Here is a 12336-nt window from a genome sequence, read left to right as displayed (position 1 = left end):
TTCTGACATTATCTGTGCAATCTTGGATAAGTCACTTGGCTGCCTTGGGGATCAGTTTCATTATTTGTAAAATGAAGGGGTTGACTTTCTGCTTTCTGGGACTTTCTATAGCCACCTTGCTGAGATGTAATTACCACTGTCCCCCTCCCTCCTGGAACCACAATGACATCAGTTCTCAGATTATTGCTGGTGCTGAGTCTTCTCAGTCATGACCCCATTTGGGGTTTTCTTGGCAGAGATACTGGAATGATTTGCCATTTCCTTCTCCAGCTGATTTTACAGATGAGGAAACTGAGGCAGACGGGGCTAAGTGACTTGCCCATAGTGACACAGCTACTGAGGGTTTGAGGTCCAATTTAAACGCTAGTCTTCCTGACTCCAGGCCCAGAGCTCTACCCACTCAGCCACCTAGCTGCCCTTAGCTCTCAGAAGGGTATGTCAGTCCACTCCCCTATCGCCTTATTCCCCCGCAAAGCGCCTTGCCAGATACCACTCCTCAAAATTCTTCTCCCTCATTAGAACATAAGCCCTGTAAAGACAAGGACTGTCTTTGCTTTTGAATTAGGGTGGTCCTTGACCCATAAGTAAGCTGTTTTTTCATTCATTCACTCATTCATCCTCAGCTGCATAATCATGAGTCTGTCCAACCCTTATCTTAGTTGTCTCATCTGTGATTCTTTATGAGGAGAGAGAGGTTGGAGGCAGGAGTGGTGATTTCATTGTTAGGGGAAATTTCCAGTGAGGAAATGTCCACCCATGCAGATCTGCACCTGTGCTCTGCAACTCCCCGTCCTAGAAAGCTGCTTGGGGCATTGGGATGTTAAATGGTCTGCCCAGAGTCACATGGTGCATATATATGTCAGAGGCAGGACTCACTCAAGTCCAGCACTCTATGCTACAACGAGCTTCCTCCATCTGTAAACTAGGGATAACAAAACTTGTAATATTGACCTTAGAGAGCTACTGTGAAGATCAAATGAAATAATGTATGCCAGGTGCTTTGGTAACTTTACAGCACTATATCAAAGCTAGCCATTATTTTTATTAGGTCCTGGCATAGTACTATTCCAAAACCAAAGAGCATACTTCCCTGAGGGCATCCTCTCCCTGAAATTGAGGGAAGTAGAAAGGGAAGGGAAGGAAGAAGAAATAGAGGCAGAAGGAATTCATTCACATCTCAAATAGCCTATCGCTGTGGAATAATTCGGATAACAATATTTTTGAAAAAATGACAAAAGGCATAGTTTCAGGAAGCCTGGGAAGACCTACGTGAACTGATGCAGAGTGAGGTGAGCAGATCTGGGGGAACAATCTACACAAGGCCAACGACATTCTTTTAAAAATCTCTGGAAGACTTCAGAATCTAGGTCAAGGCAATCAGAGGACCATGATAAAAGTATGCTGCCTGTTTCCAGACAGATGGCAGATCCAAGACTCAGAACGTGACAGGTTTGGGGATACGACAATGCGCATGATCATGTATATCTGTTGCTGTTCTGTCATTTTTTCAGTCATGGCCAACCCTTTGAGACCCCATTTGGGCTTTTCTTGGCAAAGATACTGGAGTGGTTTGCTATTTCCTTCTCCAACTCATTTTCAGGTGAGGAAACTGAGGCAAACAGGGTTAAATGACTTGCCCAGGGTCACACAGCTAGTAAGTGTCTGAGGCCTAATTCTGACTCCAGGCCAGTGTTCTATCCACTGTGCCATCTCGCTGCCTCTTGCATATCTGTTACAAGAGTTCTTTTTTATTTTTCCTCATTATATTGGGGGCAGAAAGTGTGTATGTGGGGGCAAATGCTTGTTAATTTATTTTTTTAATTAATTAATTTATTTTTAGTTCTCAACATTCACTTCCACAAGATTTTGAGTTCCAAATTTTCTCCCCATCTCTCCCCTCCCCCTATCCCAAGACAGTATGCATTCTGACTACCCCTTCCCCCAGTCTGCCCTCCCTTCTATCACACCCCTCCTTTCTCTTATCCCCAGTCCCTCTGTTTTCTTGTAGGGCAAGATATATTTCTCTACCCCATCGTCTGTATGTCTTAGTTCCTAGTTGCATGTAAAAACAATTTTTAACATTCGTTTTTAAAATTTTGAGCTCCAACTCTTCTCCCTTCCTCCCCCCCTACTCATCCCCCTGAGAAGGCAAGCAATTCAGTATAGGTCATCTATGTGGGCTTATGTAAAACACTTCCATAACAAGCATATTGTGAAAGATTAACTGTATTTCCCTCCATCCTATCCTGGCCCCCATTAATCTATTCTCTCTTTTGACCCTATCCCTCCTCAAAATTGTTTACTTCTAAGTACTCCCACCTCCCATTTGCCCTCCCTTCTATCCTCCCCCACTCCACCCCCGCTTATCCTCTTCTCCCCTCCTTTCCTGTAGTATAAGATAGATTTTCATACCAAATTGAGTGTGAAATGCTTGTTAACTTAAAAACAAAATTCTAAAACTATTTCTCAAAATTGTCCTCTTTTTGGGGAGGAAGGGAGGAAACTAAGTCTCCCTATCTCATCTAGGTCGGAAGTACAGTAGCCCATCACAGGCTGATCCTGCGGATGATCTGTTCAGAAGCTTTAATCTGCCATTTTTACCTTTAACCTGGGCTGATTCACCTCTTTTTAGCCTGGGGGCTCAGCATATTAGTGCTATAGGTAACACAGACACTCAAATCACCTTTAGCCCTACTGGAGTTCAAAACTCCCAAACGCAAGGGATCCCTTAGTCTCAGCTTCTCCCAGTAGCAAGGATTACAAACATGAGCCACCACACCAAGCTTGAAAAAGGTCTTGATTTACGTTGACATTACTATACAAGTAGGTGCTGTTTTAGCTGTACCTCATCACGATTTACAACAATGCATTCTTGGGTTCAACCAGTGAAAATACAGGTGTATGTTCCCAAGAGAAAGAACCTCCTTAATTTATTGAGAAAGACTCTAGGGATGTCTGTCCAGATGTAGGGGCATTCGCAAGGCAGGTGCAGCCTACAGACTAAGGCTTCAACCACAAGATTCATGAGCGTAACTCCTTCCAGATCTCTTGACACTCTAGATGCAGCCAAGTAAAGTTATACACACGAGCCAACAATAAAGTATTCAAGTCCCCTAACTGGTGGAAATAGGGTCGTCATAATAATCTCTCAACATAAGGAAGTCCATCGGGGTTGGGAACAAGCAGAGATGTTTTTGTCTTAGAGAACAAAACAAGGTGGAATATTTATGTCACTCTTATACTGTCAAGGTAACAACACATTGGGTCAGAAATCAATACATTATTCAGCATAAAGTCAGGAAAAGATACTGAGCTTAAAAAGTTGGTAAAAGAAAGAAATGGAATATAGGAAAGCATTTCCCTTGTATATTGATGTTAGTCATCTGTTCCATGTCATATGAGTCGGCTGGGACCTTAGAGGTTAATAGACCCCTTCCCCCCACTTCAATGCTACCTAGATTATTATGGTACTTAATAAAGTATATGATTCTTAATAAAGGCATATAACCTTCACATATGGGGAGATACACTTCTAACCCACCTAAGAAAACCACATACTGTAGGCTATTTTTCTAGTAATATCAGTAGATTTGTATCGACCTATTCATCATTTCTTTTTTAGTATTTTTTGGAACCAAAGAGGTCCTTAAAGGGAAGAAGGATAAAAGGAGCAGCCAATGGCCCCTAAATAGGGCAAAGCTAATCTACTGACAGGTAGACCAACGTTGGGATTTTGGTCTTATCACTATAATACCTTACATGACTTACTGATTCACAACAATGGCTTCCCCATGGTGTGATTTCAACTTTTTTAATTATATCATCTAGATGAAGGAAAAAAATGAAGAGTAAAATTTTGCTTAGAAGAAAAGCCAGGGAAAGCCAAAACTCAATAGGTTTACAAGAAGGCAATTCATGCAGAAAAGTCCTAAGTAGCTATGCTGGATGGAAGGAACGGTTTTGTCATCTGGGCAGTTAATGAGTAACTTAAGTGGTTTGAGGCTTAGGGAAAAAGTTGGGGCCCCTCACTTAGATGACCATTAGCCAACTGGAAAAGTAAAGGAAACTGTAGGAAAAAGAACATCATTCATCATTCCTGTAGCTTCCTATCCAAGGTGAAAGGATCACACTTATTAGACATGCTCACTCTCAGTTTTGAAACACGATGCTAGCATGAGTCCACAGAGGGAAAGATTCTATCTCTAAGGTAACCAAGATCCAAATACATGGAAGGCTAACTGAAATCAGCACTTCACGGCCTTCGGAGGCAGAAAGACAACCAATACCAGTGAAAGGAGAGTTGATATAATATTACCAAAGGCTGCCAAAAAGAAAAAGGAAGAGGAAGAGAGGAGAGGGAGAGGACAGGGGAGAGGAGAGAGAAGGAGAGGAGAGGAGAGGAGAGGAGAGGAGAGGAGAGGAGAGGAGAGGAGAGGAGAGGAGAGGAGAGGAGAGGGAGAAAAGAAAAAAGAGAAAAGTCTGATTTTGTTTCCCCTGGAGTTGTGAGACAATCGAACCCACAGTAGAGTTCTAAAGGGCATGACGTGCTGCAGATGGTGAAGTCCACAATAACACTAATAATTCTCACTTACATAATGCTTTAAGGTCTAAAAATGCCTTCTTCACAACTCAGTGAGGTCATGAAGAGGCTGTGATTTTTCCATACAATAATTGTTATCAATCTAAATAAACAAAAAAGTGAAAAGAGCCCTGAGGGGGCTAATGAGCGTGCTACAGTGACCTCCAAAATCAAACCTGTATCTTAAATGAGAAGATCTCTGCCAGTAACGCTCGAGATTTGTAGAATTCAACTGAATCAGCTCCATGTCAACTCTTTGAACAGGAGCCTATCAGCTTTAACGAGCCTCAAACATCATCCAGGTACCATACATGTTATGAAACTTGGTAATGAAGCCAGATGTCCATTTTTCTTAAAGATATCTTATAGTGCCTTTAACACAAAGCAATACCAAGAAATACAAAACAAAAAAATGCATTGAAAATATAGTCTTGGTAAGCCAAAGTAACCAAGAAATGGAAAAGCTTATAGCATAAAAAACAAGAACAAATTGAGATAACTTCAGAGAATTCTCCTTTGACACTACAATGGAATCTATTTAACTTCCCTGAATCATTTTCCAGAGCTAAAGTAGCAAAGTGGCAGCTAGAGGGTGCTGTGGATAGAGCAGTTGGGTCTGGAGTCTGGAAGACCAGAGTTCAAATCCAGCCTTCAACACTTGCTAGCTAGGTGACCCTGGGCAAGTCACTTAATCTCTCTTTGCCTCAGTTTATTCATCTGTAAAATGAGCTGGAGAAGGAAATGGCAAACCACTCCCGTATCTTTGCCAAGAAAACACCAAAAGGGGCCATGAAAAGTTGGGTACAATTGAAATGACTTAACAACAAAGAAGCACAGCTGACATTGCCCGACTTCAAACCCTTCAATGAAGATGCCAATCATTAATGAAAAAGTCTTTACTCAAAAAAAAATAAGTCTTTGCTTTTTTGAGTTTTTAAAAGGCAGATATAGCCCAAGGCACTAGGCACTCTAGAAATGAGATATTCAGAACTGGCTCAAGCCTGTGTGTATTATAGATGCAAAAAAAGTATTTATTATACTGTCTTACTACATTTTGTTGGAGTTAAGTGTCAAAATGACAGTGCTTAGGGTGCAAAGAATTTGTAGATTCCTTGCAAAGTAACTCTGTGGACCATAGGCTGGAAATCCCAGAAGTAATCTAATCCTCTCACTCTACAAATGAGGAAACTGAGGCACAGAGAGGCTGTGTCTTCTGCAAGGAAAACTAAAAATTAAACTTATGTTTCTGACTACAAACCCAATACCTGTGAACACATATGCACATAAGTTCAAAAAATCCTAAAGTCTATAGAATATATGTGTATGTATGTATGTATGTATGTATATATATATATATATAAACACTATTATTTGCTGCCCAAAATACTTCATTTTTGTGTTTTTGTTTTCCTTGGCTTTCTTTTAATGACAGTCATTGCATTCTCTTGACTTGAGTAATTTGTTCCTTATTTCATCTTTCATATATATGTGTGTGTGTGTATGTATACATACACAACCATATACACAGAGACATATATACATATACATATATATGATAGGCTATGCATTACATATTATCATGTAGGAATTATAGAAATAGCATTTTGGCATTTAACACCAATAAAATGTAGCATGAATATGAACAAGCACTTGTGTGGAAGGAATGTCTCAAACAAACATCTTCCTATTTTTCATTTCATGTAGACACTGTATGACTAATGAAATACAATTCTGGTTAAAAGCATTCTGGCGAGTGTTTTTTCATCAACTATACATTTCCCATTAATAAAACAGTTACATAGCACTTTAAAATTTTCAAAGCATTTTACGAAAACTACATTAATTTGAGCCTCTCACACACGCACACACACACACACACACACATACACACACACACACACAACTTATGAGGGTGTTTTATCGAAATTTTGCAGATGAGGAATTAGGCTGAGACAGATTACGTGGCTTGTCCATGGTTACGTAGCTGGTAATTGCCGCAAAGTTATGATCAAACCCAGCCCTTCCTAACGCCAAGTCCAGCACTCTAGCCAGTATACTATATAATGATTCTACTTATTGAATACCAATCATACAACTGCTATGAAATTAGGGGACGTTAAACGGAGTTGTCCAACTCACAAAGGCTGAAAATCTCTGGACTAAAGGATCTCTAAGGCCCTTCAGTGATCCTGCTAACTACTACTAACTTACTATTTGAACTACTTAACTGAAATCTCCTCTGCAATGTCAACCAATGATCAAGTTTCCTTAGAGATAAAATTCAACTCATGTCATACATTCCAGAACAGGTGTAGAAATCCCTAACATCCCTAAAAGAGACTTAAAAACCTATTAGAAATAATATTGTCGATAATTTTTCATAAGGAAATTTAACTTGACACCTGGACATGTCCATGTAGTTTGGGACACTCAACCAAAATATCCATCTACGGATACATAAAAAAGAGGAAAACTGGAAAAAGTACAAATTTCCTTCCTTGAAACTCAAACTAGATGATAGCTTATTGTTGTTGTTTTTAATATTCATATAGGCAAAGGAACAAATCAAAATATTTTGCTGCACAGGGACAAGAAATAAGAGGCAATTAAAATGGAAGAAACAGAGCTACATACTTTAAAATGTTCTTTAACATGATTTGGACAAGGTCAATCCAAAGTCAATAAAAGGGGTAAATTCTCCATCTCCTGAAAGCCCGTATGAAGTTGACAATCCAAAAACATGGAATTCCAAACGCTTTGAATAATCAGGTGAAGAGCGAAGTAGCCAATCTCATGAGGCGGTGAGGTGGCTCACTAGATAGAATACTGAGCCTGGAGTCAGGCCACAGAGAAAAACCCCAAGACAATCCTCTCTGTTCTTCAAGATCCCTCATAGCACGCAATGAGCAGGATGGAGGGAACTGAGCTTTGTAGTATTTCATGAAAAAAGACTGTTTGCACATATAAAGCAAACTTTCTCTTTATCTCACACAGATGCACACAGGCACATACTCTTTCCACCAACAGGCAAAGCCTTCAGAGATTGCTGAAAGAGAGGCATTTGCCATCACAGAGATGCACTGCCTCAGAAATTAGGAGATGGATTACAGACCTGGTATTGTCACTAACTTGCTCTGTGAACAAAACTACACACGTTCTTTTCCCTCTGAGGATTTCAGTTTCTTCCTCAGCAGAACAAGTCAGAGTGAATCGAGAACATGTAAGCCCTCTGAGAATAAGATCCGTTTCATTTTTTGTCTCTATATCACCAGAGTCCATGTCTGACAGTGTCTGACACACAGTAGGTGATCAATAAAAGCTGACAGGTTGACTGATGAACAGGAAGATCATTAAGTTAGTCAACAAACAAGCACCTACTATGTGCTAGGGACTGTGTTAAATACTAGAGATCCCAATGGCAAAAATACAAACAAAATTCCACTCACTTCTTTCCTGGAGCTTGCAAGTCTAATGGGGATCAATTGGGGTGTGCCTTGAGGTACAACATGCAAACAACTGTACAAATAAATTATATACACCATAAATTGGAAATAACACACAGAGGAAAGGGACCAAGTATTAAGGAGAAGTCGCCAAAGCATTGTCATAAAAGGTGGAATTTTAGCTGGACCTTGAAAGAAGTCAGGGAGGCTAAGAAGCAGGGATGAGGAGAGAGAGAATTCCTGACCTGAGGACCAGCCTGTGAAAATGCTCCAAACCAGGAGATGGCGGGCCCTGGAAGGATTCTCTATCAGCTCAAACATTCAATGATTGTATGCCCACAGAGCCAGGACAGTCATCTGATAACCCACAAATAATCTGATGGTCTTTGTTTATACAAATACCTGAGATGAAACTAACTGAATTCAAGGAATCTGGAGAATTCTAGGGTTGCTTGGAGAATGGCTCCTCGACAGGGTTGGAGAGGATAAAGATTATGTTAAAGGGTTGTATTCCTAGGTCCAGACCTGTATTGTCAGGAGACTGAACCCAAGAGCCTAATCCAAGTTGTTTGAGAAGGCTTGGCCCTCTTCCTTTTCTGTAGAAAAGGCAGTCTCTGACAAAAATAGATCCAGTCCTTTCTGTTGGGCTCAGGATGTTTTTACATCGAGGTTGCATGGAATTTTGAGAGATGGGAAACTGATACATAGAAAACTCAGAGAACTGTAACTGCGAGAGTACCCCCTGACACTTGTTAGGGTGGTATCTCAGGAGCAACTGGATCCTTCCAAATCTCTGCTAAAAGAGGTTATAGTCTAACAGGGGAGACAACATGCAAACAACTGTGTACAAACAAGAAACATGCAAAATAAATTGGAGATCATTTTTGTTACAGTTGGACTCAGCTGGATGCCCACCACAGTGCTTCCATCTGTTCTCCTACTTCAGTAATGGGAGAGAATATGAAATCAATAACACACAACCACTCCCAATGAGAGAGAAGATGTTCACGTACACAGGTAACTGATACTTTGTGGGCTATGTTGGGAAAGAAGTTTATAAGAATACTTGTCGTAGAGAGACAGTATGATAGATAGCAAACAGGGCTCTAGGCATCTGTGATGTTTTGAGTAAAGTGTTGAATCTGTGGTCACCAAGAGTTCAAATCTGGCCTCTGATGCTGTTCGTATGAACAAGGCACTTAACCTCTGTTTGCCCAGTTTCCTCAACCATAAAATGAGATTAATAACAGCGCCTACCTCCCAGGACTGTTGTGAGGATCCAATAAGAAAATATTTGTAAAGCGCTTAGCACAGTCCCTGGCAAAATGTGGAATCATTTTTCAGTCATGTCTGACTCTTTGTCACCCCATTTGAGGTTTTCTTGGCAAAGACACTGGAGCAGTTTGCTATTTCCCTCTCCAGCTCATTTTGCAGATGAGGAAACTGAGACAGAATCAAGTGATTTGCTCAGGGTCACACAGCTAATGAGTATTTGAGGCCAGATTTGAACTCAGGTCTTCCTGACTCCAGTACTGGCCCTCTATCTACTCTGTCACCTAGCTACCCCTGTGACATAGTAAGCATCATATAAACATGTATTCCCTTCTCTTCCCTTCCCCTCCTAGATCCAATACTCTCACTAATTAGCTGTGTGATCTAGAATAAGTCACTTGATTTCTAGGAGGCTCTAGTTTTTATTTGGGAGAAAAAAGGGGGGGGGGTTATATCAGAGAATCTGCAAGATCCATTTCGGCCCTAACATGGCATGGTTGTCCAGGTAAGGACAAGGCATTCTTCTAATTATAAAGGGTGTGTGTGTGTGTGTGTGTGTGTGTGTGTGTGTATACACATGTATATGTATACATATATGTATGTATGTAATGTATGTTTATTGTATATATGTATCCATATGGAGAGAGAGAAGGGAGTGAAATGAGACATGCATTTGATCATGTATATATTAAGTGGAGGATGTTTCCATGTGTATTTAATATTTAAGAACATTAAATAAATGGGTATTAGTGGTACCAATTTCTTATCAATAAAAAGGAGATAATACCACCTTCCATATATTTTATAATGTAGTAAAGCGGGGCCATCTAATGTCATGCTGCTTCCTAAGACAACAGCAGAAATCACAGCTAACATTTATATTAACGCTTTCAAGTTTGCAAAGTGGTTACATCCGTTGGCCTGGGTTTGCCACTCAGTAACACTGGGCAAGTCGTATCTCAATAAACCTCCTTTGTAAAATGAGGGCATTTGACTGGACGATCTCTAAGGTCTCTTCCTGCTCTAAAAAGCATGCCTTTTCTCACAAGGCAACTTGAAGAGTAAACAAAATAATGAATACCAAGGCCCTTGGAAAACCATACAAGCTTTATCGAATAAAAAAATCCCTTAAATAGGAATCATGCATCTTATTCAAAATGATGTATGAGGCTTCCAAGCCTACAGTTATGGCAGGGAAGGAAGGCAGAGCTCTAAAGGCAAGAGAACCAGGACAGGTGTTGGGAAGGTTGAGAACGGCCTTGGAGTAGAACAGGAAATTGGTGTCAGGACCTAGATTAGAGTTCTGCTACTTCCTACCTGTGTGACCTAGTGAAGGGCACAGCCTCTCTGAGCCTCACTTTCCTCCTCGGTAAATGACGTGGCTGGATTATATAAGGGCACACTGGTGTCAGGGAAAGAGTAACCGATTTGCGGTGAAACGACCTTATTAAATCCTACCTTTGCTGCCTACCAGTTGCGATCTCGCGCAATGCCACTTCACCTCCTCAGGCCTCAGTTTCCTTATCTGTTAAATGCGGAGGTTGCACCAGAAGACCCATAGGATCCATTCCATCTCCAGAGCTCCCCACCTGCTTCTCACCTGCATCGTAGAAGGTGTCCAGCACCGCGGTTTCCCCGAAGTCCAGCTCCCCGAAGTTGACGGTGGCCAGGTGGGCCCCCTCCGCCTCGCATGCCCGCTGGAGGCATTGCAGCGCCCCGGCCTCGGGGCTGCCCCCCGCCCCGCCCTTGGGGCTGTCGTTCTGCACATAGACCGCCCGCAGGGAGCGCTGGCGGCCTCCAGACTGGCACCCACCGCTGCCCTCCCCTCCCTCGGGGGCCACCCCTGCCCCGTCCGGCCCGTTACCCCCCAGCTCCGCGGCATCCCCCCCGGGGTGAGGCTGCTGGGGGGGCTGCTGGGGCTGCTGAGGCTGCTCGGTCGCTGCCCCGAGGGGGGAAGCGCCGCTGCCCACTCCGCCGCTCTCCATGGGGGCTGCCCGGACCTCTCTGCCCCGCCGCCCTTACATGGACGTCCCTGGCAGGGCCGCCAGAACCCGGGCTGAGGACGGAAAGGAAGGAGGAGGGTGGCCCCGAGTGGAGACGGTGAGAAGGAGCGAGGAGGGTGGCCCCGGGCGTTAGGTGAGGAGCGCAAGAGAGAAAGAGGGAAGAGGAATTTTAGAGCGAGAGAGAGGGCGGCCGGACCGGACCGGGGGCAGAGAACCCGGCTGGCAGCGAAGCCCCGAGGCCACCACCAGCCGCTAACACTTGGAGCCCGACACCTGCCCCTCTCCCTCCCTTGGGCTGGGGCCAAACCGTGAGTGGGTGGAGAGTGTGCCCGGGGGCCGGGAGCTGCCAGCTGGGCTCTCCTCTGCTGTCCCTTCTGCTGTCCCCTCCCGCGGGGCCGGCCTCAAGGACTCGGGCGGCGGTCAGTCAGTCCGTCCTCCCGGCGGTCCAGCCGCCTGATTTCTACCAGTCCCAGCTGGCCGGGAGCAGGCGGGATTCCGGCGGGGGCCGCCCGCAGCTGGCAGCTGGTCCACGAACCTGACCCTGAGCCCGCGGGCAGTGCCCAAGCCTTCCCTGGCGAGTCAGCAGAGGGCGGTGCTGGCACATTCCGGGGCGCCCCTGGCCCGGCTCTGGGCCCCTAGGTACGCGGAGGTGCCCGAGGCTGGGGCTCGGGGCAGCCTTTAGGTGGGGGTCCGCGATCAGGAGCCCTGCAGTGCACAAAAGCCAGACCCTGCGGGGAAAGCGAGTCAGGGCCTTGGTCGTGTTCCCTTTCCCATCCCTGCTGCCAGCTGTTCTTTCCAGAACCACTTGGGACGTCGGGGAAGTTGCTGTTGGCGCATCCACGCTAGGAACTTATCAAGTCCCTGGGAAATCAACTTGACAGTTTCTCATGCAGACATTTTAAATTTTGAACACTGAGCCCAGATCTGGGTGATTAATGAAAAGACCTCTCTGATTTTAATATTCCCCCTCAGGCATGTGTCTGACTTTGACCACGACCTTGGACAGGACACTGGCCCTAAGCTTCCGAAGAAGGTCTTG

General features: G+C 43.8%; 1 protein-coding gene across 1 annotated transcript in view; it reads right to left on the bottom strand.

Annotated features, from left to right (window-relative positions):
- Nucleotides 1–12067, bottom strand: part of MAP3K15 (mitogen-activated protein kinase kinase kinase 15) — a 145702-nt gene extending 133635 nt beyond the window's left edge. Inside the window, exon 1 of the mRNA XM_072615338.1 lies at nt 10895–12067. Coding sequence (XP_072471439.1) covers nt 10895–11279 — 385 coding nt within the window. The 5' untranslated portion in view covers nt 11280–12067. The remainder of the gene's footprint in view (nt 1–10894) is intronic.
- Between the last annotated feature and the right edge of the window lie 269 nt (nt 12068–12336).

This window comes from Notamacropus eugenii, chromosome 5 (genome assembly GCF_028372415.1).
Source record: "Notamacropus eugenii isolate mMacEug1 chromosome 5, mMacEug1.pri_v2, whole genome shotgun sequence".
Lineage (NCBI taxonomy): Eukaryota > Metazoa > Chordata > Mammalia > Diprotodontia > Macropodidae > Notamacropus > Notamacropus eugenii.
Note: the sequence above shows the minus strand (reverse complement) of the source record. Positions and strands in the feature narration are given on the sequence as shown.